Below are 26,461 nucleotides of genomic sequence, written 5' to 3'. Positions count from 1 at the left end.
CAATACGGAGGATTCTTATGAAATTGATTTTATTATACCTTCCTACATATTTTTAATAAGGATTTAATATACAAAATTTTATTAATGTTAGAATCTATATTATTAAAAAAACTAACATAGAAGGTATTGTAGTCCAAAAAATAAGTTATTACAGTTATGTCCTTTCCCTATGAGTTCATCTATTTACTATTTTAGGGCTATTTTGGTATATTAATATTATATTCATACTTTTATAATAATAATAATAATAATAATAATAATAATAATAATAATAATAATAATAATAATTATAATAATAATAATATAGGCTCTCCTTTTTCTAAATGGATATGGACAATTTAATTCATTCTCAAATTAAATTAGTAATAGGACATTATAATATGCTTTCAAATTAAATTATTAATAGAATTTTTTAAGAAGTATATCCTAAAAGTAATAGGATTACATGACTAAAAATATGTGTCTATTCTGAAAGTAATTATACTAAAAGGAAACCTAACGTGTTCCTAAAAGTATTAGGTTTACATGCTAACATGTAGTATTATATGTCTATGCCCGAAAGTAATTATACTAATAAGATTCCTAAAGGTAATCATGTAGGATTCCTAACGTGTAGTATGTACTAAAACTAATAGGATTACAAGGCTAATGTCTAGAACTCCGGTTATGTCCTTTTATTATGAGTTATTATTCCGGGCAATGATTTCGATCGTTTGACATTTAGCCATAAACGCTTCATATCATATTATCAATTTTGCTTTCCTTATAAATTTAGCACCATTACTCTGTTTTGATATATGATGGTTATTTCAGTTGTTTGAAGAGGTATATCAAATCTAAAGTGAATGGCCTCATAATATAATTGTTGCTGATACACCACTTGTTATTATTGCTAATAGTATCATGTCTCTTGATCTCACATTTGCAAGTAATGAATGACATAAAAATATTATTTCGATTTCGTCGGAGGCATCTAAAAGGATAATCCCGTTTTACCAGAATCGACTCTTTATAATATAGTCTTGAAAGCTTGTTGTTGTTCAGGATTTAGCTTTGATTATGCTTCTCAGACATTTGTATGGAATTTTGATTCTTAATAGTATAGTAACCTTTTTACTTTGTGTTCTAATTTTTTAAATCTCTAACGCTCTTTTTATGGAATAAATTTATGTACCTTAAGATGTTTTTTAATTTGAAAAATAATTTTACTCATATGATGATTAAAAAATAATTGAATTGGATTTTCTTGCTAAATTATTAATTGAAAGATTTAATTAGTTGGTCTTACCATAAAACCTAATTTATTTTATGTTAATTCAGATCTTAATTGTCAAGACCCAGTTCCATCTTAGGCCGTAATGGCGCCCAACACCATTGTTAGGCAAGCCAACACTGATCAAACTAATGGTTTTCCATTTAAATAAAATACTAAGTGGATAACATTTCCTTATTTATTAAAGAGATTTAGAAATTTGCCAATGTGACATAATTAAACGGAAGCAAACGAGTACAAATCGTAATCATGTAGACAAAACCAAAATCATAAGTCTATTAGTGTGTCTGCCAAAATCCGGTGTCACAAGTATGTGGGCAATCTAGTAGAATATACAAAAGAACACTAGCCTACTGTCGGAAATGAAATAGACAGAAATGAAATAAAACATAAGGGAGACTCTGGCTACTGCAGAACGGCTCGGAAGACAGCTCTCCGTGAAGTCTCGAGATGGGAATCAAATTTGCTCACCAGACTGGTAACCAGATGCATCTACCTCAGATCCTGTATAATTAAGTACATAAGTGTAGCGTGAGTATATAAATAATATGTACCCAGTAAGTATCTAGCCTAACCTCGAAGAAGTAGTGACGAAGGGTCGACTCCGACACTTACTAGGGCCAATAACATGATAATATGAAATTTTAATTAAGCATGATATACAACAATAAGACTCAGAACAAGAAATAACTGAGCAAGCCTTCAATAATATTTAAGAGCTTGAATCACTTCTTTCCTTTAAAACATATGATCACAAAAACAATGAATTTATACCGATTATGAAAGGAACTTCCAGTTTTATTATCATACACGAGTACCACCGAGGGTGTTCGGCCCGATCCAACATAAATGTAAACTGTGCACTGCTGAGGGTCGAACGACGCGAACTATAAATGCATCTATTACCTCGCTCGCGAATCATACATGCGACGCGGTCAAATATAAATTTATCAATAAATCATAACTCTCCCTTGATTCTTTTCAAAATAAATACAATTCTACTGGAGCTTTTAAATCCTTAAAAATCCTCAGCTCAGTTCCATTTGATACAGTTAACAATTATGATCAAATAACGGTGTTCCACAAGCATGGTGCAAACCTAAAACTACCCGTACATAAGCAGGGATAGTAGCTATGTATGGGCTCTCATCACTTCGTGCGTACGTAGTCTCCCACAAATAACAACACATATTAATTAAGATCACCTATGAGGTAAGTTTCCTCTTACAAGGTTAGAAAAGAAACTTACCTCATCTCAAAGCTTACTTCCCAATTCAAGAATGCGCTAAAACCTCCAAATTTGATGCCAAACGACTCGGAACTAGCTAAACATAATATAAATCGATCAATCTATTGCTCAAAAGTTCATATCTCCACTATTAAAGTGATTACCCAACCAAAGTTGTAAGATTCCTAAAATTCACCCCAGGGCCCACATACCCGTATTCCGAAAATGTTTGAAGAAAGTTGTTACACATAACCTTAGGAACATAATATATGGTTTTCACTAAGTTTCATAATAATTTTCATGGTAAAAGATCATTTTTAATAAACCCTAGGGTTTTTCATATCAACCCATGATTTCTACCAATTTTCATGTGGAAATAAACCCATAATATGTGTACTAAACTCATATTTAGAAGAACTTAGTTACCTCACAAAGCTAGGTCGAAATCCCCTCCTAAGAAGCTCTCAAAGCGCCCAAGAGTAGAAGAAAATGTGATAAAAATGGTCCTAGCCCGTAATAAATGAGGCTCACTGCCTCCAGCGATTTCTGCACATGCGGTCATAGGGCTGCACCTGCGCCCTCGCTTCTGCGGACAAGGGTCCGCTTCTGCGGAATTCACTGGGCCGACTGGGACCGCTTCTGCGGACGGGTACCCGCTTCTGTAGAGGTTGGGCCGCATCTGCGGAACCTGGGCTGCCCTCATTTGGCCGTTTTTGCGAGGCTTGGCCCGCACATGCGAGCTCGCACCTGCGGCTGCTAAGCGCAGGTGCGGTCTTGATAGATCTGGTGCATTAGCCATTGCTCAAAATTCACATCTTGGTCTGAGCCTCGTCTGATTGACACTCGGAGCCCCGCTCGAACGGACTCGCTCGAACTCTCGGAATGCCCGAAACAACATTATAACTAAGAATCGCACCCCAAAACCAATTGAATCAAACTTAATAACTTTAAGTTCTTCAACTCACTTCCAATGCGCCGAAACGTACTTAAACTACTTGGAATGACACCAAAGTTTACGTGCAAGTCTTAAATGACATTACAGAACTATTCCCAGTCTCGGAATTCCGTTTGAGCTCGATATCACCAAAACCCACTCCACACCAAATTTAAAGAACTTTTAAAACCTTCAAGAATCAATTTTCACTATTAGGCACCGAAGCGCTCCCGGGTCATCCAAAACCCTATTCGAACATACGCCCAAGTCCGAAATCATCATACGAACCTATTGGAACCATCAAATCCCAATTCCAAAGTCGTTTACTCAAAAATGTTCATCGAAGTCAAACTTGGCCTTTTAAGCCAACCTTAAGGAACCAAGTGTTCCGATTTCAACCTGAACCCTTCCAAATCCCGAACGAACCATTCCCGCAAGTCATAAAATAGTAAAAGCATGTACGGGAACACCACTTACATTTCCAGATAGAGGTAGAGGCTAGTGTAACAACCTAGCTGGTTAGTGTTTTTATATTTGAGCTAAGTTTTTCCATTTTATTCTTTTTGTATAATTGGTTCTTGTTTTCTGACTTGAAAGGATGGTTGGTTCGGTTCCGGTAAGGATTTGGAGTGATTTAGAACACTTAGTTCCTTTATTGGAAGCTTAGATTATAAGAGTTGACCAAGGTTATATTTTGTGTAAACAACCTCTGATTAGTGATTTTATGATTCCAATAGATTCATATAGTAATTTAGGACTTATGCATATGTCCGGATTTGGAGGTTCCTTGGATGTTTTGGTGCTACTTGCCGAACGTTGGCAATTTGAAGGTTTGGAGAGATCCTAAGCTTGACCAGAGGTTGACTTTGATGATATGACATACTGATTGTTGTTCCGTGAGTTGGAATAGGTTCATTTTGTCATTTGAGACTTATGTTCCAAGTTTGGTTGAAATCCGGATTGGTTAATCTTGAATCAGACGCTTGGTTTGAAGTTTGAAGGTTCTTGTACCTACAAGAAGTTCAATTTGTTTTTTGGCCTTTGATTCATTGTTGTGATGTTATCATATATGTTTGGAGATTTTGGATAGGTCTTGGTAATGTTATGGACTTGTTGATGTGATTGGGCGGGGTCCCAGGTGGCTCAGATGACTTCCGACAACCTGTAGCGTTGTTGGAAGTTATAGATTTTGCTAGTGTGAGGTCTTTCTTCGCAATCACGGAAGATGGATCACAATCACAGAGGTCATTTTGAGCTGGGCAGAATTTTCTTCTCCGCATTCACCATAGTGGGTCGCATTCTTGATGAGTAAGGCAGATTGGCCTTCGCATTAGCCACTGAGGCGTTGCATTTGCAAATGAGTGAGGTAGGTTAGGGATAATCAGATGCTTGGCCCTCACATTCGAGGGAAGGGGACCGCTTTTGCATTGCCCAGTGGTGTTGTTCATCGCGTTAGAAGGCTGGGAGCCATGTTCACGAAGGGTTAATTTGAGGTAGTTCACTTTTGTTCTTCGTGAATGCGAGGCAGTGACCCCGTTCGCGAAGTGTATCACTGGGCAGACCTATAAGTGATATAATTTTGGGATTTTACCCATTCTCTTATATTTTGAACCCCAGACTTTAAGAGGTGGAGATTTTGAAGAGCATTTTCACTACTACATTGGAAGTAAGTAATTTTTACTTTGATTTGGCTTTATATCTTGAATTTCCATAGATTTCTATACCTAAAGCTAGGAAATTTAAAGAAAAATTTGGGGTTTTTGTCCACAACACAAGTGAGTGAAAATTGGGGATTTTGGAGTCGATTTGGAATTAGTTTTGGATGCTAATCATATATTTGGACTTGTGGTATTATGGGTAGTCAGCATCTACTTCTTGTCTCAGGTTTTGATCGTGTGGGCCCGGGTTGACTTTTGAAAATTTTATTAAAGATCGAAGCTTTATTGTTTGGATTTGTTTCCTATGGATTTGTTTGACATTATTAAGTTATTTTTGGCTAGATGCGAGCCAGTCAGAGGTGGCTTCTAAAGGAAAGACAATTTTGGAGGGTTCATTTGGCCCATTTGAGGTAAATATCTTGCCTAATCTTGTGTGACTGAATAATCCTTAAAGTTGGGCCTTATTTGCCTAATTGTAAGGTATGTGATGTGATGTATATGGACGAGCCTATATTCGGGTGCTATGTGTGAAACATGACCGAACTAGGCTCAAGGCTTCTACTATGTTTTGATGTGGCTGTGTTCTATCTATGATACATGTATAATTCTTTTTATAACTACGCATGCTTATCCTTCCATGTTAGAGATTATATTTTAGGATTATTATTTCCTAACTAGCCACGATGGGCATTTGTAGAATCATTTCTAAACTGATTTAGGTTTAGTCATGCTTTACATGCTGAACACTCATCCACTTATTATTATCATCATGTCTTTGTGCACCTTGTTGACAAATTAAGAGCATGTGTCTTTTGGTGGTTGTTTGGCATATTATATTATTATGATTATGGCACAAGTGAACATGTTTGGCAAATTAATTGGGTGTTGGAACGAAGTTTTGCCATGCGATTGTGATGATATTGTGGAACACGATTTTTTCCTTACGATTATGATTATTATTATGCACATGTAGCGAAATAGGAGTGGTATTCTTGATTATGCACATGTGATGGAATAAGGGTGGCATTCATGATTATACACATGTGGTGCAATAAGTGTGGCATTCTTGTTGATGAAATGTAGAGTATAAGGGTAGCATTCCTGATTGAGAAAGTACATTCTTTATGCTTTGTTATGCACTTTACATGACTTCACGTTGCTTTTAAGATGCTACTATATGCCTCTATTATTGACTGATAATTCTTTGTCAAACATGATATACTTGTGATGAATTGATAACTCTTATTTTATTGTGTTGATGGTACTACATCTGTTATTTTCTTATCGCAAGTTATTTGAGTTATTGTACATGTTCTTTGATTAGTGAGTATCACATGACATGAACCTTATTGCTACTTCACCGAGGTCATTCTAGATAATTACTAAGTATATGTTGTCCCATACGTTTACTACACTTGTGCATATTTTTGTGCAGATCCGGGTACTGGAGGTAGCGATCTTCGGGATTGAGTTTTGGACTGTTCGTGAGGATTCAAGATAGTGCTGCATGGACCCCACATACCCTTGGAGTCCCCTTCTCTTTTTTTCGCACTGTTGTATTACTTTCAAACAATATTGTATTTATTGAGACTCGTTATGTATTTTCTTTAGAGCTCATGACTCAATATTACCTAGTTTTAGGAAGTTCGACTTATGTACATATGTTTTGGCTTTATTCCATAGTTTATGCTAAAAATTAAGAGTTATTATATCTTATTTTGATATTTTGTATCATTGTATGATTAGCTTACCTAGTCTTAGATGTTAGGTGTCATCACAACCATAGGTTTGATTTTGGGTCGTGACAACTAAGTAGGTAGAGGTCGTCCTAGAGGTGGATCCAAGCTCGATGTTATGCTTTGCCTAGTAGGTTTGAGGCGGTTGCATCTGATGTAGTCTTTATAGGTATTGTTTAGTCTGTTATAAGTATGCTTCGGTATTATTTGATTTTGGGTTCTACTTATTCATATGTGTCGTCTTAATTTGCATCATATTTTGGTATAACTCGTGATTCTTTAGATACTCATGTTTATGTGTCTACACCAGTTGGAGATTCTATTGTGGTGGATTGTGTCTATCGGTCTTGTGTAGTTACTATTAATGGTTATTAGACTGTGGCTTATCTCTTATTGTTAAACATGGTTAATTTTGAGGTGATTCTTTGTACGGATTGGTTAACCACGTGTCTATCTATCTTGGATTATCAGTCCAAGACTGTGACTTTAGCTATGCAAGGGTTGCCCATGTAAGATTGCAAAGGGTCGCTTGGTGTCACAATCCAAAATCCCACCTAGTTATGATGGCAGCTAACCGCAACATGCTAGGTAAGACAAACAACCAATAGCACAATTTGAATGAAAGATCATCAATAAATAATAAATAAGATAACTGAAATCCATATAACTATCCTAAGGATTGGTAGTACAAGTCATAAGCCATTAAGATTTAGAGTTACAATGCTGGTATGACGAAAATAAAATATATGTTTGAATATATATAAATAGAAGTACAAATTCTAAACTACCATGAACAAGTTGTAGCTTGTATCTGAAATGCTGATGCAACTTCGATGCTAGCCTCCGTCACTCACAGCAGCTCGGCTCCAAGATCTGCACGCAAGGTACAGAAGTGTCTTATGAGAACAACCACTGATCAATTTTCCATAATCCACGTGTATTTAATCAAGGAGAATCATGAGAGGATGACTAATCACGTCCAAAGCACACCTCAAAAGAGATATGAAGTGGTCGTATACGATAATAGAAACCCAACTAAGAGTCGGGGTCGAATCCACAGGGAGCTAAGATGGTAGTTAGAGGTATATATTTCAAATGAGCAATTGGATTATCAAGATTACACTACCACAACAAGGATTTGTTTTCTTTTTCTAATTTTACTCTAATGATTTCAAAATAAAGAACGAAGACTAGAGATAATTATTTTTAATGTTTTTCCAAATGGATAAAAGGCATAGGGCTGTAACCATGACCTAGGTGTTTGCCTAATAGGATAAATACTTTAATGCTTGTTGTATTGATTGGGGTGTATTATAGCTCTCAATTATAAATTACCCACTCAATACCTCTCGGTCAGAGAGTGGCTTTGCCCAATTTGGCTTTCTCAAGACCAAATGGGTATCTCCCAAAATAGTTGACAAGAGCTCAAGTCGGGTTATTACTATCTCTAGGTTGAACCCTTTAATTTGGTTAATCAATCTCTCAATCAACCCAATTCCTTGTTAGCTAAGTTATCCTAGACTAGGTCGCTCTTTCTCAAGTAGAGACTAAGTCAAATAGGGATGAATCAATGTTTGCAACCATTAATTCTACAATTGACGCATAAACTAAGATACATAATCAACACCCAAGCACAAACAAGTACTAATATATTCACCCAAAAGGTTTACACACTAGGGTTGGATCACAACCCTAGTAGAAGTCTAGCTACATAATAGAAATTATAGAAAATAGAGATGAAAAGCTAATTAAATTCATAATAGAAGATTAAAATAATGAAATATAATGTTAAAATACCAAAATCATGTAAAACTTCCTAAAGTAGTAAAGAAAAAATGGCTACAGCAACTTCAGATGTTCAAACTTGACCTAATTTTGTTAAACTCGTCTAAATGTACAAGGCTGAAAATCTCGGACAAAAATGCCCATCGGGAGGTTTTGCAGCCGCACAATTCCATGTGCGGTCCGCAGATTTCTTCATCTAGCAGAAACTGGAGTTCTGCAGCCACAGATTTCCAAGCTGCAGCTGTGAGGCATTCTTCTGAGGCTGCAAGGCAACTCTTCTGTGGTCCGCACAATTAGGATTGCAGCCACCAGGCACTCTTCTGCGTCCGCACAAATCTTGTGCGGTCCGCAATTTATAAAGACTCCTGGATATGGTCTTTTTGCGTATTCTCTGATCTTCGACTCTTAGCCCAACTTTGCGGATGAACAATTCATATGCGGTCCACACTTTGCGCAAATGTCTGCTAAATGTTTTCTCTTTGTTTGCAAACGCAGATGGAATTCTGCGCTCCGCAAATTCTTCTGCTGCCGCAGAATTCCTTCTGCGAAATGCACATTTATGCTTCTGAGCCCTTTATTGCCTTGTGCTTCGGACTACTACTTTTTGAGTTGGATTTTATCTCGGGAGACCAACTTCCAGCATTCTTGCAATTTTGTAGAATTTCATTAGTTTCGGGAATACAATTTAATGCTTTTAGGCTAAACCAATAGCTAAAAGGAGTTAATAAGCAGTCAAAATCCCACTTATCAACTCCCCCAAACTTAAGTCTTTGCGTGTCCTCTAGAAAATAAATTAGTTCCCACCTCCAAAAGTTAAGGGTCATTTCAGTGAGTCGAAGGTGAGCCATCCACATATCAGTTTGGACCAACAATTACCCACACTACTCATGTATTACCAACAAGGTGAGAAGTTAAATATTCATGCACATATAGTTCTAATGTGACATTTGACCTTCAAGAATTGACTTTACTCATCAAGGACTCTTCCTCTATCATGTAGGTCATGGTGAACTCCAAACTCTTCCTCCTCTACTTTTCATTTGCCTAGCCCACTTAAGAAATTTAGCACTCAATCCAAATATTTATGAAAGGTTCACTCATCTCTCTCAAGAGAATGACACAAGTATGGCTTCAAGTACCATAGGCTTGTCCCTCATGTAGATCGCCACTAATATAAGCTCACTCGTCTTGAAATCAAGTGGGACTTCTTTCGGGATGTAATGAAGGGTTTTGGATTAGGGTTGGATACAATATGGGGAGTGGTTACACCTTTATCTAGCACATTCTTCATTTCTTAGCCCACACTTTGCCAATTCTCTGAGGCACTTTCTTTTCCTTAGGGGATTAGAGAGACTTAACATCACTCTTTCTTGATTATTACATTCATTTTATCCCTCTTCGACAACCCATATTCACGTATGTTAGATCACGCCTGTCACGACCCAAACCGACGGGCCGTGATGGGCACCCGATACCTTACTCAACCGAGTACTAACGTAATGTATCTTTCTTATTACATCATCATATACACGTGACATACGGGCCTAATAGGCCAACATCATCATTTATAAACTCAAAATATAGACCGACAAGGCCATACAATCTTTCACGTACACGACATATGTCTACAAGCCTCTAAGAGTACATAAATACCATAAATGTCGGGACAGGGCCCCGCCATACTAATCAGTATATGTCCTAATCATACTGACCAGATAAGCAACTTTGGAACAAATGGAGTGTACCCACATCTTACATTGAGCCGATCGCCTACTTGGAGGACTCTCGACCTGTCTATCGAGACCTGCGGGCATGAAACGCAACATCCCCAGGCAAAAGGGATGCCCGTAAAAATAATGTACCGAGTATGTAAGGAATGAAAATCAGTAAATAATAGACATGAGAGAAACATGGAGTAAAAGACTCGACATGTACGTCTGCATAACTCTGTGAATCATTTCATTTTTATTACGTCATGCATATGCGTATAAATGTCATACCATGCATAGGTATATGTGTTCATAACATCATCAAGCCTCTGAGGGCATCCCATCATATCATTTTGGCCACTGTGGGCAAATCATTAACGTATACCAGCTGATCAGGTGGTGGTGCGTATATAACGCCATAACCTTTTTCCATATCCCATAGACATATAATATACATATATACACGTATATAACGCCATCTGGTCATGGATCAATGTATATGTATAAATGCATGAAATGCATAAGAAATACGTTAATAATATTTTCTCGGAATGCCACAAAAATAATATGCCTTAAGAAATACGTTAATAAGATTTTCTCGGAATGTCATAAAAATAATATGCCTGTCGGATAAATTTTATCAAATACGTATTTTTTTGAGACCCATGAATAGAAGATATAATAATAATTCACACGGGGAATCAATAATATAGACACCCCTAAACTTCTATGAATAGAGTCATTTATGAAAATTGTGCGTTTACTCGTTTCGTTTGTATCGTATTGATCATGCCAAAAAAAAGAAAGGATAGCCTTAACCTACCTGAGCCGATTCTCTTGATAATTCCTCTAACACACGTTAGTTACGATAAAATACGAAACAAGTCGTATGAAAAACTTGAAGCAATCATGTTGCTTATGGAAAGAAAACTTGGCCGAGACCTTTCCTTAAAAAATTTGCAACAACGTTGCTATTTGGAAATGGAATTAACGTTGCTAATGTTTCTTGGATTTGAGAGTGATTTTGAATAGTAACGTTTCTATGCTTGGCTGAAACTTCTCTTAAGAAATAAGAAAATAACGTTTAAGCTTTGTTGGATTTCTTTCTTAAGAGATTGAAATGTTATCCTCCAAAAAGTGAATCAAAGGAAAGGAAAGGAAATAACTCTTATATTTCCTTGATTTAAATACTGCCACCGTAACTATCCCTTATCGAAGACTCAATTTGGCCTCATGCCACCTATTTAGTAAATGTAAGAGTCACAAGGTGTTTAAGGAAAACGCTGCCACGTTAATCTTTATCCCAAAGATTTTAATTAATTAGCTAGTTTTCCACCAAAAATCATTAATTACCCCAATTATCCATATAGTTAAGAATTATCTCAACTTACTTAAAATACTACTCACTTTTAATATACATTATATAACTTACTATCATGGTCATGGGGTACCTTGTATGGTACTAGTCCATAAATACAAGGTATTTTAGCTCGGGCCGTATTTTATCCCAAAATGCCAAATTTCGACCAAGTTCATTTTCTTCGATTTGCTTACCCTTTCTCCTTCATGAATTTACTCGTCACTTATTTGAAATAGCATAATGCTTAGAATTATAAAAATAATCCCATTCCCGAACTTACGTCGATTAACTTACGACGGAACTTTAACGTATGAAAATGCGGGATGTAATATCTCATTTCCGAGCTTTCAATAATTTATTTATGGCATACATTTACATGCGAAAACATGGGATGTAACAACGCCGTAATTTAGTCGACGTAAATTCGAGAAAAGATTATCTTTGAGACAATAAGAAGTTAATCCTATTGGTCTTAAACGATACAAGGGTGTATAAGAGTGGTTAACAAGTATTAGAAGTTAAACGAATCAAGGATGTTAAAACCCGTATTTTTGGGTAAAACTAGAGGTGTTTAATATTTCCAAGAGTTCATGTTTTAAGGTATTTAAATCATATAATATCCGTATCATAAGTCTTGAAGTCAAACGAGCTATGAAACAGAAGTCGACAAAAGTTGTTACAACTAACGTTCATAATTTTACTTAAACTTTAGGTAAAATATTACTAAGATTTTCTCCCAATTTACTTCGAATTACGGGGTGATATGTCCGCCAAATTGAAGATCTATGAGTCTAGTTTCTAATACATTAAACCGTTCGTCGATACGATCTTGGAGTAGAGAGATATTCGCGTTTTCGCGAGACTGCGCCAAACAGCTCTCTATAGGGCCCACATAGATGGTTGAACAGTTTTAAGTCATTATTTTTCAGTATATTCAGACCTTAAAATCCTAAAAATACTCTCTCAAGATTCTCTCATGATCCAAGACAAAAACAAAGGGCAAACAATACAAATCAAGTGTCAGAAATCTCGTGTCACTAGTAAGTTACTTGTTCTTCTTGTTGATGCTGATTTTTGTGTTGTTCCATCTCGTGTGGGAGGTTGTTTTAAGTGGTTTATGTTTTGTAAAATACTCCCTCAAGTTTTTAATATCAACCCTAGGTGATTTTAACTCTTCTAAAGTGATTCTAGTGCCGAAAAACCTTAATTGATTGCTAGTTTTGCTTCCTTTTTCTTGTGGCAGCATTGGCGAGATATTTCGTGATCAATTAAGGTGAAATTGGAGTTTTTCTTTCTGTTTAAAGATAATGAACCTCTTACCCTACATGTATTTAATATTATCCAAATTACGGCTAAGTCGTTGAAGCTAGAACTTGTGCAATATATATCGAAAGGCTTGTTAGTAATGTTGTTGGTTGGTAGACTATTTTAGGAGGCTCAATATGATTAGTATTGATGTTGTTTGGGATATTTTGTGATTTTTTTAACTTGTGGTAAGTCATATAAATAGGGGAGGTGCTGTCCGTTTCATCGTAAAATAGGATGCGGTCGATACATAATACTTAAGGCGCTTAAACGATAACGATAGTGTCATTTCTCTCATTGTAGACTAAAGAGTCATGGCATTTGCATAGCTTGAGGTTGGGCAGTATATACAAGGTATGTGAGGCTATCCAATACTTTCTTTTGCATGACTTCGATTGTACATAATGTAATGAACGGGCTTCCAAAGATATTCCACTCTTAGAAGCTAACAGTACTTACATTGTTTCCTTTCTAATGGAACGATTGATGTTGATATTACTTCTCTTATTCTTATGTTATCATTGTTGTTGGTACTTCCTGATTCTTATAAGATTCTTGATGAAGAGTTAATCATAATAACGTGCATGGAGGATACCTACCTTACGTCACTCCGAAAGTTCACAATGTGAATCCAATGAGTCCAACACACATCATATATATGTATCTATTTTACTATATCGAGCTGCCATATATTCGGCTGGGTAGGACACCTATTGTGCAACCACTGATCAGTTGGGTTTTACCTAGCTCCACGTGACCGGTACGATTCTACCGAGCCTTATGATGGCCGGGTACGTTTTTTACCAAGCCTATTACGACCGGGTACGATATGATGATGATGATGCCCACAAAGGCGTATATTTTAAAAGTTTTTGTGTGTGTATATATATATATATATATATATATATATATATATATATATATATATATATGTATCATGTATTTCATGTCAGTAGCCCTCAGAGGTACCCAGATGATATAGGTTGTATATTCTTTATCCCTGTTTACATTACTATTCTTACTTATGCTTTCATGCCTCACATACTCAGTACTTTATTTGTACTTACGTCCTTTTTATTTGTGGATGTTGCATGTCATGATGCAGGTCCTGATAGACAGGTAGGTGAAGCTCCCCCACCATAGTAGGCTTCCCAATTTAGCGGTTATTGGTGAGATCCTTTCTTCGGACTTGTCGTGGTCTTGGTATGCATTTTTGTTACAGACATTATGGGTATGTCAGGGCCCTGTTCCGGCAATGTTGCAGCACTTATGTTCCTTTAGAGGGTCATAGACAGGTGTCGACTCATGTATAATCTGGATTGCCTTGTCGACTGAATTTTGTTGTATAGTCTCTCATGGCACCTTGTCAGCTCGTACCTTATATATTGCTTTATGAGAGCCTTGTCGGCCCTTGTTATATATGTTCCTGCCATTATCTGTCATTTTTTGATTGTTTATGATTCATGTCTACCATTTATATTGATCTCGTCGGCCCTTATAGATAATAAGAAAGGTTAGATAACATGTGTGTTGGTGCTCAGCAGGTATGGCCCGGGTGCCAGTCATGGCCCTCTAGTTTGGGTCATGACATTCGATATCATCATGTTTGGGATTATTACCTATCTTTGAATACCTTCAACTCTTCCACTAATTCACTTTTGTTTTGCATTTTTCTTTTTGTTCTTTTCTTTTCTTGCCTTTCCTTCTTAGCATTCCTTTTCTCTTTTTATGCCTTGATACATTTTTCAAGTTCCTCGTCTCTCCCCCAAACTTATATTTTTAGCCATTTGTTTCACAAGAGTATTAAGGAAAGCTCGGGTACCAAGAGAGGGTCACGACAAAACGGGTAAAGGCTTGTAACATGATTATCAAATGATAATGGTTTGAGGCTCAAAGTGGTTGACTAGGGATAATGACATTTGTTGGTAATAGAAAACTCAAACGGGTCAAGGAGGTCCTACAATCACTTTTCAAACCAAGCAAAACTTAGGATTTAGCCTTGAAACACATTCGGGGCAAGTTCTAGATCCTTCGGACGGATACTTGGACTAGCAACAATTCATCTCACTCCTCACGAAACCGGATTGTTAACGAGGACAGAGTAGAGGTCCCACAACGACCACATTCAAGTTTAAAAATCACTATATTCCAATTAAACCACTCGATGGTTTCCAAAGGTAACACAAGAGTCACAAAGTCACCAAGTAAAGCTATTTCTTTTAAAAACTTTGTTTCTAATCATAAGAACATAGTTAAGTGTGTTAGTACAAATTAAAGCATGATTGACTATTCGAGCATGACTTTATTAGGTCTTTTTTTATTCATTACTACTACTACTATTACCTAAACACCAAAAACAGACACATTCCCTTAAGAAAGTTGTCACGCCATCCATCGTTAGGACGAATCACCCGGTTCACACAACAACTACCTTTGGAAAGAACTGTGCCATTAAGAAAACCAAAGTCTTCATATCTACTAGAACATTAAAAGAAGCTAATAAATCAAACTAAGAACTCACAAAGAAACAAAAGTAAAGAAGCTAACAAACAAAAACTACTGAATAAACATAATGAGAGAAAAAGACATAATATATATACAGAATAAAAAGAGAAAGAAAATAATATCAAGTTTTACAGGCCAAATGTCTCAGAATGTATCAAATATGATCAATAAACTCCCCCCCCCAAATAAATACAAGCATTTTCCCCAATGCTTAACAAAATAAGAGTAAAAGAGGGAAAAGAGTGAAGAAAACTCCCTATGGCTCCTTGGACATCTCTGTGTCCCCAGTATTGTCACCGGCGTCAGTATCATCTAACTGAATCTCATCATCCTCAACTCTAGTAGTGACTGGGATGGTGAACATTTGACACACTGACTCGGTAGTGTCGGCAGCAAGGTCTGGCTCCTCAAACTGGCCAGCTAGTGATACCAGTGCTGATGGTGCTGCAGGATCTAGGCTTGCATAGTGTGGGTCAATCCATATGTCAAAGGGAGTATCTCTGGCTGCAGCAAGCTTGGTCACATGTCTCCGGAGCTTTTCCACTAACTTCTTTCTGGCCTAGGACTTTTTCATCTTCTTTACTTCTTTTCCTGGCTCTTTGATCACTGACCCATGTTGTACCAAGGTGGCCATAATGGTGTTCTGGTTCTCTATGATCTTTTTCAGTGTCTCCTTAACTGGCGGGGGAAGCTGAGGTGCTTGAAAAGTAGACTGTGCTGCAACAGTACTAGATAAATCAGACATCTTTGCAGTTGTTATCTGCATCCAGTTGTTGAGGCTCGCCAATGTCTGGGAGACTCGCAACACAGAAAGTGGAGCAGTAGGCATGGGCACCAACTTCTAAACCAAAGTGGAAGCTGTAGCAGGAGCTGCAGAAGGGGCTATAGATTATGGCGGAGGTATGGCTGCGACACTGGATGAAGGATCGGTCGAAGTGGATGGAATATCAGCTGCCTCGGCAGGTACCATAGTTGGGTCATTAACCTAGCCCGCAGTGGTAGGAGGCTGAACTTTCTTCTTTAGATTCTTTGCATCCATCAGTGAATACCAAGTGAAAGGCTTCTTCGGCCTCACCTCTGTCTCATAATCCCTTGGCTCTACATTAGAGTACTTTTGTCCCCTTCTTGTTATGTGCCATATTGACGTAGAATTCACGGACAAGGTACTCTTTGGCATCCACCACACTCTGAGTGAACCACATCCACCCTTTGTGTTCCTTGAACTATCTCAACACTGTTGGGTTGTACTTCTCCAGATCTTTCAACTGAAACTATCGCTCAAGAGTAAGCGACCTCACTGGCAAGCATGTACGAAAGCTGGTGAAGGAGACCAAGATGAAAAACTAGTCTTCCCATACCTCTTTCTTCTTTGAGCGTTCAAGCCCGGCAGCTGTGGAATCTCCCCCTCTGCCATCATTAGTGCTATTCTGAACTGATGTATCTTGTGCCTCAGGGACAGGTGTAGTGGATGGCTCAGAAGCCTGACTATCACTTTCCGAACCGTTGGAAGTGCTATGATATGAGAACGACTCATCCCTGAGTTGATATCTCCCTGCCATCCTTGATTGTACAACCGACTGCTCTTGAATTGAGGTTGCCTTACCCTCAGCTGCTTCCCTAGACGGGACATACGATCACGTCTCGGAGAGGTCTGTATCTCTCCCTCTGCTAGTTGCAGGTATCTTTGTTATTTTCCTTTGTTGGACGAGGGGTAATGCACTCTTGCCTCAACCACTAGAAGGCTCACCCTCCCTTTAGAAGTGTTGCCTCTGCCTCTAGATCGAACCATTATCTGTATCAAGCATAAGAGATTATTAGTTACAATTCAATGTTCAGTCAAAAAGGGAGATATGCAAGTATACACCGAAAAACACAGTGAGGTTCACAGTTGAAACATGTTTGCCGTAAGGATCTGCGGTCCACACAATTTTTCTTGCAGCCGCAGAAGAGGCCTTGCGGTCCGCACAATTATGTCTTGCGGTCACAAAGAGTGAAGTGTGGTACAATTTCACTTACTGCCGCAACTCAGAAACCCAAATTATGCTAACTATCTGATGATAGAGAATTAGTTTATGTGCGGCCACAACATGATTTTTGCGGTCCACACATTTTACCATGCCGCCTGAAATGTGAGTGACAATTTGTAGACTCTCTGATGACAGTAAAAGGGTTGTTCTACGGCCACAATGGAAATTCTGTGGTTCGCTCATTTTACCTTGCGGCCGCAGGCCCATTCTTTACAAAGTTGCCCTAGAATCAACTTCTGCGAACCGCGCAATTTCAAGTGCGGCCGCAGAATTAAAACAACAAATCTACGAACAGTTCAATATTTCTATCTAGGTCTTGCAATTGTTTGCAAATTGTGACATGGTAACAGCATATAGGCATGAAATTTGTTGACCTAGTCCCCAGTGAGCAAGTATTAGTTAACCCACTACAGATTTACCCCCACATGAATGCACAATTGAGTTCTACTGATAAATGGCCTAAAAATAATTAAAAAGCTACAAATTAAACTAATAAATAAAATATTCTAACAAGGAATTTAAGCATACCATATGTGAATAAGTGCAAGGAATGAGTGATCAAAGTTGTTGGGCATGTGGGAAGATGATTCACCAAGAATTTTCAATATAGTGCAAGTTTTGTGCTCAGATAGTGAAAAGTGCAACAGTTGCCCTAGCCCTCTATTTATACTATTGATTTTCTTAGGGAAAGAGGGGCGAGTGCGGCCGCACAATTTCAGTTGCAGTCCGCACTCTGTTACCTGGTGTGCTTAAGTCGACATCTTGTCTGTGGTCCGCAGAATTTTGTGTGCGGCCGCAGATTCCTTGTTGCGGTTGCAGATTGACAATTTTTCAAACAGACCAACTTCAGAGAGTTGGCATTTTTCACATTCCATTTGTGCGATCCGCTAGCTAATTGTGAGACCGTAGAGCACTTTTGCTGCAACAACTATAAATGTGTGGTCCGCACAATTCAACTACGGTCCGCAATTCTTGCAACATGTTGACAACTTCTACTCGTCTCTTTAATTTATTCTAAACCCTATATTTCTCTGATGTCCTCACTTTTACAAATTTTGATGTCCTCACTTTTACAAATTTCCTCAAACTTGGCACCATCAATAATAATTTTGTTGAATAATTGAAACTCGTCTTTATGCTCTACAAACGGTCTAGTATCCACAACAATTTGTTGTTGGGCATCAGACGTCTCAACCTCCTTATTAAATTGAGTTTGCAGATCATGGATACCTGAGCCAAATTGGTCTATCTCTTACCTGAGCTCAGTTCTTCCTTCGATCAGTTGTTCTGTCATATTTGAAAGACCATAACGGAGATACTCGTGAAATTTTATTAGCTGAGCTTGTTCCTCTAGCCAAGATTGGCTCACTATATCTGCTTTTTCAAAATTATCTTCTTGTGGGAACTCGCTCTCTTTTTCCAATTCTTCCGCCTCAGCCTTCATTCTCATGATTGATGCACTAATTTTTTGTATAGACTTTTGATTTTCATCTTGTTGCTCGGCTACTTGACTCACCATGTCCATAATACGGGTAGCACGCTCCACATCCTCTACTTCATTTCTCCTATCAAACTCATAAATATTATTAGAAATATCATAATAAGGGCTCATAGAAGGATAAAAGGAATTAGAAGAACCATCCAAATGACCACCTCAGCAACAGCACACATTGCAAACATTCCACTCATAATATTGCGATTTACAATTTTGTCACAAGTGCGGTCCTCCACAATATAGAAAAAGATCACCAAAGTAAGAATAACCAATATCCAACCAATATTTATTAAAAGCTTCCATCTAATACAAGTAAAACAAACTAGATTATACTAAAACTAGAAAACACAAAAAATAAAAATTAACACTTGACTTGATAGGTAGTAAAAGCTTGATCTAGTGAAACAATTAATTTCGATGTTCCCGGCAACGACGCCAAAAACATGTTGCCTAAAATCGCACACGCAAGTATACGCGGTCAATCAAGTAATAAAGAGCGAGTAGTGTATCGTTCCCACGAGGACTTATGATCAATTATCAACTAAATCAAGTGAATTCTAGTTTATCGAGTCAAGAACAATTACAATGTGGTTTTTGTTTGATAAATTCTGCTAATGATAATTGCAAGTAAAAGAAAAACTAATGAACTAGCACACTTAGCACGAAGGATTTTAAATCAGTGAGAAATAATATTCTAGGGTTATGTCTTGTTAACAGTCCTGTTGAATTCTGCAATCTACTTGACTCATTATTTTATCTGGGTTATAAACCTGCAAGGATAATGATACTCGTAGAAATTTAACAACTTCTACTCGCCTATTCAATTATTTCTAAACCCTATATTTATATGAGATTAGAGATAAAAAGAACGCATTAATAATTTCTTGCACAATTGGCTGAGCATGGAGAATAGGTATATTTCTATCCATATTCGCAAATCAATTCCCCAATGACTAGGTTCAATTTCACGCCCTATTCAATCCTATTGCAATCAAGAATTACCAATTTCAAATTCAACTCAAGATTCATATATAGTATTTCACTGTTCGCTAGGCAGCAAAATAATTAAACTCAGTATATGAATAAACAATCCAATATGTTAAATTAACTCGTCAAATCAATATCCGAATATCAACCTTCATGTAAAACCATAACCCTAGAACGAATGAGTTAGCCACGCATAGTCATGGTTGCAATATTAAATAATTCCCAAGAATACATAAAAATCAATAAAAGAATGAAAAAGTAAGAACTCGAGAGGAATTTAGTGGTTTCCAAACTCTGTGATGGATTTTATACACTCCCAAGTGTGTTAGATGACCTAAAAGAGGCGTTTTTGGCTTATATATTGCGTACAAAAGTGGTGGGCCAAAGTTTTCCCTTTTTCCTATTCCGACTCAGCTTCAGGGATTGATGCTGGGGTGGATGCTTCGCGTCCGCCTCAGCATCAACTTTTCAGCATCGCATGCTGGGGTTAATGGTTCACATCCACCCTCTGTTCTTTCATCTCTGTTGTGCCCAGGTGCGGATGCCTTCTCCCAAATTTCACTGCTAAAGGTGCACCAAATACATTTTTTTCTAGGTTGGATGCGATGCATCCACCCTCTTCTCATATAGTTGGAGCATCGTTTCTTCATATTTTTGCACTCCAAACATCCTAAATCATCAAGCACAAATCAATTAGTCATAAAATCAATAATTAACACATGTTGGGCATTTTAAAAATCAAATAGCACCGGAAAGCGGTTAAAACATGGGTAAAGTAACATTATAACACATAGAAATATGCGCAACATCACAACACTTAGTCAGATTTGAGTCCACAATTCCTCTAAATTAAACTCATCCCTGTAACACACTTCAAATCAAGTTAGCACAAAAACAACACCTAATTACAAATGAAAAAAAGGAAGGAATGGAAACACGAATTGCCTCCCAAGAAATGCCTGATTTAACGTCGCGACACGATGCATAATACCATCAATTGAAATGAATGACCGCCACGACGTGGCTATCTCCAACTTTTCCCAAATAGTGCTTCACCCGGTGACCATTGACTCGGAACACTTCATTGTTTCTTCAAGTCCAATGCACCAAAAGGTGTCACACCCACAATTTCAAAAAGACCACTCCATTTAGACTTTAACTCCCCGATAAACATCCTCAATCTTGAGTTAAACAACAACACAAGATTGCCCACCTTGACCTCTTTGTTCCAAATGTATTTGTCATGAAGATATTTCATCATTTCTTTGTACTAGGTCGAACTTGCATAAGCATGGTACCGATACTCATCCAATTCATACAAATATGCAACCCTCAAGATAGAGGCTATATCCCAATCAAGATTCAACTTCTTTATAGCCCACATGCATTTGTGCTCAAGTTCTACAGGAAGATAATAAGCTTTTTCGAACCGGCATGGTGACATTCCAATAGGTGTTTTGTACACCGTGCGATAAGCCCATAATGCATCATCAAGCTTCTTGGACCAATCCGTTTGGTCAGTATTCACTGTTTTGGACAAAATACTTTTATCTCCCGGTTTGAGACTTCCACTTGACCGCTAGCTTGTGGGTGATAGGGGGTCGTGACTTTATAAGTAACACCATATTTGCCAAGTTAAGTGTCAAAATTCTTATTGCAAAAATGTGACCCCTTGTCGCTTATAATAGCCCGCGGAGTACCAAACCTTGTGAAAATATTCTTATTCAAGAATGCCACCACACTTCTCGCCTCATTGTTGGGTAGAGCAACGGCTGCAACCCATGTGGACACACAATCAATTGCGACCAAGATGTAGGTATTTCCACAAGAACTCACAAATGGACCCATGAAGTTAATACCCCACGCATCAAAAAGATTATTCTCCAAAATGGTAGTGAGTGGCATTTCATTTTTCTTTGAGATTCCACCGGTCCGTTGACATTCATCACATCTTTTCACTAGCTCACTAGCATCCTTGTAAAGAGTGGGCCAATAAAAATTGCAACTTACCACTTTGGCCGGCGTTCGTGCTCCACCATGATGACCACCATATGGAAAAGAATGACAAGCCCCAAGAATTTGACCTTGATCTTCTTCCGGTACACATCTTATAATCACCCCATCCGTACAAATCCGGAAAAGGTATGGTTCATCCTAATAATAATCTTGACAATCCCGTTTGAGCTTCTTCCTTTGGTTTGAAACAAACTCATCCGGGATGATTCCACACAGAAGGAAATTTGCTAGATCCACGAACCAAGGTACCTTGTTCATTGAAATAGCCAAGAGTTACTCATCGGGGAAGGAGTCATTGATTTCAAGGCCATCATGTGGCCTCCCCTCCTCCTCCAAGCGATACAATTGGTCTGCCACTTGGTTTTCGCTCCCTTTTCTATCTTGGATGTCAATATCAAACTCTTGCAACAAAAGCACCCATCTCATCAACCAAGCCTTGTAATATTTCTTGCTTAAAATAACGAAGTGCCGAATAATCCATTTGGACAATGACCTTTGCACCCATCAAGTACGGGCAAAACTTCTCAATTGCAAACACAATGACAAGGAGCTCTTTCTCCGTAACGGTGTAGTTGACTTGGACACTATTCATGGTCTTACTAGCATAGTAGACCGGGTGAAAACTCTTGTTGATGTGTTACCCTAAAATAGCCCCAACCGCTACGTCACTTCCATCACACATGAGCTCAAAAGGGACACTCCAATTTGGGGCGGTGATAATGGGATTAGTTATCAACTTGAACTTTAACAATTAAAAAGCTCTCATAAAATTATCATCAAAGTTGAACTTAGCATCCTTCTCAAGAAGTTTGCACAACAAGTTCACCACCTTAGAGAAATCTTTGATGAAATGCCGGTAAAACCCTACGTAGCCTAAGAAACTCCTCATACCCTTCACTGAAGTTGGAGGTGGAAGTTTAGAAATCACCTCAATCTTTTTCTTGTTAACTTCAATTCCATTCTTTGAGATTTTGTGGTCAAGGACAATGCCTTCCCCGACCATGAAATGACAATTCTCCCAATTGAGCAACAAATATATTTCTTCACATCTCGCCAACACTTTATCTAAATTTGCAAGACAGTCATCAAAAGAATCTCCAACCACCAATAATTCATCCATGAAAACTTCAAGGCAGTCCTCCAGTATTTCTATGAAGATAGCCATCATACACCTTTGAAAAGTCATCGGTGCATTGCACAAACCAAATGGCATTCGCTTGAAGGCAAAAGTACCATAGGGACATGTAAATGTTATTTTCTCTTAATCCTCCGGATAAATAAGGATATGGTTGTAGCCCGAATATCCATCAAGAAACAATAGAAAGCACGGCCAACCAATCTATCAAGCATTTGATCTAGGAAGGGATGTGGAAAAAGATCCTTCCTTATGACTTTGTCGAGCTTGCGATAGTCCATACATACTCTCCAACCGATCACTGTTCTTGTAGGAATCAACTCATTCTTATCATTGGTTACCACCATCATGCCCCCCTATTTTGGGACACATTGAACTGGAGAAGTCCACAAACTATGAGAAATGGGGTAGACAACCCCGACATCCAACCACTTGGTAATTTCCTTTTTGACAACCTCTTGCAATGCCTCATTGAGTCTTCTTTGATGTTTGACAGATGGTTTGGTGCCTCCCTCCATGTTGATATTATGCATGCAAAATGTGGGGCTTATCCCCCGAATATCTACCTATGTCCACCCAATAGCCTTCTTCATCTTTTATAGCACTGCCAATGTAGAATCTACCTGCACGTTAGTCAAACAAGAGGAAATAATAAACGGTAAGGTAGAACAAGGGCAAATAAATTCATACCAAAGATGTGGAGGCAATGGCTTCAACTCCAAGATAGGAGGAGCTTCAATAGAGGGCTTTATAGGAGGAGTTGTCCTATTTTCAAGATCCAAATATACTTTCCAGCGTGCATAATTGTATAACCCCATTTCTTGCAAAGAGTTCACACATTCCATGAATCCATCCATTTCGTCATCAATAAAGTTAAGGAAGACGACCTCCAATATATCACTAACATTGATCATAACACTCGTATCATCAACAATAATATTGGTCACCAAGTCAACAAAAGAGAACACCTCATTGTTGTTGGGTTACCGCATGGACTTACATACATGGAAAACAACCTTTTTATCACCAACTCGGAAGGTAAGTTCTCCAGCTTCAACATCACAAAGAGCTTTTCCCGTACCAAGGAAAGGTCTTCCAAAAATAATCGGCACCTCATATTAAACTTCACAATCTAGAATGACAAAATCCACCGAAATAATAAATGTATCAACATGAACCAAGACATCTTCAATCACTCCCAACGGTCTCTTCATAGTACGATCGGCCATTTGCAATCTCATAGAGGTGGGCCTTGGTTTCCTAATACCCAAAGTCTCAAAAACCAAATAGGGCATCAAATTGAAACTTGCCCCAAGATCATAAAGAGCTTTAGAAAACTCGACACTTCTAATTGTATAAGGAACCGTGAAAGCACCGGGATCCTTTAACTTAGGAACCATTGAATGCACAATAGCACTCACTTGATGTGTGACTCTGATAGTTTCAAAATTCATTGAACGCTTCTTTGTCATGAGATCCTTCATAAATTTTGCATAACCGTGCATTTGTTCCAAAGCTTAAGCTAATGGCACATTAATTTAGAGACTCTTCATCAATTGAATGAACTTATTGAATTGATTATCTCCATTTTGTTTGGCAAGTCTTTGAAGGTATGGAGGTGGAGGCTTAGGTAATGGTACCTTAGCCTTTTTCACTACCGATTCCAGTATGTCAATAATGTGATCGCTAGACGGGTTCATCTCCTCTTGAGTCTCTTTCACACTATCATCAATATCAATCTGAACTTCATCATTAAATTGTACCACATTTTTCGGGACTACAAGTTGCTTTTTACTTGAAGTGGGTGCATTCCTACCTCTTCCACTTCTTGTGGTAACGGACAATGCATGCCCTATATTATTTCTACCCTTTGGGTTTACTATCATGTCAAATGGTAGGACCCCTTAGGACGCGAATTTAGAGCTTGAGAGATTTGCCCCATTTGAAATTCTATGTTGGGGATCAATGTGTTGTGTGAGGCAAGTTGGGCATCCGAATAGGCATTCTTTTCCATCATTTGCTTGAACATGTTCTCAATACGCCCCATCTCATTGTTTGAAGAACTTTGACCATGGGAAGGATAAGGGGGCAGGTTGCTCAATTGTTGATACATCGGGGTGCCTTTGAAAACCCGGCCCCTGATTGACTTGATTTTTGTTCCCTCCTCCTTTATTGTTACCTCCCCAATTTCCTTGATTATTGCCACTCCAATTTCCTTTATTGTTGTTGTTATGTCAATTCCCTTGATTGTTGCCACCACTTCAATTTCCTTGGTTGGTAGAATTCCAATTGCTTTGATTGTTTTGAGGTCTCCATTCTTGTTGGTTTGGGCCTTGGAAGTTGTTTCGTTGCCCTTGAAAGTTGTTCACGTATTTCACCTCCTCTTCTTGTTCATTGTAAGAATCATCTTGATCAAAACTACCATCCTCTTTCACATAATTCTCCACTCGATGTTGCATTTGAGAACCCTTGGTACGTTTTTTGTTCACCATCATGTTCAATCCCTCTATGTCATTGACTTGCTTAGGATTTTGCACTTGTTGAAGTTTAGCCTTTGCTAATTGATTCATGGTGGTAGTCAATTCGGTAATGTCTTACCCATGGTCATGCAACTCTTTGTGAAGGTGGATCACGTTAGGATCACCTTCTGGAACATTAGCCTGGGATTGACGCACCAATGATGTTTCCGCCATTTCATCCAAGATCTCACATGCCTCTGCATAAGACATGGTCAAGAAGTTCCCACCGGCAAGTTGATTCACTACATATTGGTTGGTTATGTTAATCCCACGATAGAAAGTTTGTTGAATCATATTCTTCGTCATATCGTTGTTGGGACATTCTTTAACCATTGTTCTATAGTGTTCCCATATCTCGTGTAGTGGTTTATTTGGCTCTTGCTTGAATGCCAAAATCTCATTCTGAAGTGTAGCCATGTGTCCCGGAGAGAAGAACATAGAAAAAAACCTTTCCTATAACTCATCCTAAGTGTGAATGGAATGGTTCGGTAAGCGTTCCAACCAATCTAAAGCTTCCCCCATAGAGAGAAGAGAAAAATCCTTAGCCTCAATGCATCCTCTGAGAAATTTGTTTGTTTGCTCCCCCAACAAGTGTCCACAAACTCCTTCAAATGTTTGTATGCATTTTAACTTGGAGCACCGGTGAAGAAACCTCGTTGCTCTAGCAAAGTGAGCATCACATGCCCGCCCTAATACGGGGAGGGACTATTGTACCAACATATTCTTCAATGGGAAACACCCAGTGTGGAGCTGCTCATCTGGATGCGGGGGTGGAACAAGGACATTGTC

The 26,461-nt window shown here is 38.2% G+C and overlaps 1 protein-coding gene across 1 annotated transcript; it reads right to left on the bottom strand.

Annotated features, from left to right (window-relative positions):
- Positions 1-24,271: 24,271 nt before the first annotated feature.
- LOC138910811 (uncharacterized) lies at positions 24,272-24,658 on the bottom strand. The gene has a single exon (XM_070202058.1). It carries the CDS (start codon positions 24,656-24,658, stop codon positions 24,272-24,274), a length of 387 nt encoding a protein of 128 aa, XP_070058159.1.
- Positions 24,659-26,461: the final 1,803 nt, after the last annotated feature.

The sequence above is a fragment of the Nicotiana tomentosiformis genome, chromosome 1, assembly GCF_000390325.3.
Source record: "Nicotiana tomentosiformis chromosome 1, ASM39032v3, whole genome shotgun sequence".
NCBI lineage: Eukaryota > Viridiplantae > Streptophyta > Magnoliopsida > Solanales > Solanaceae > Nicotiana > Nicotiana tomentosiformis.
Note: the sequence above shows the minus strand (reverse complement) of the source record. Positions and strands in the feature narration are given on the sequence as shown.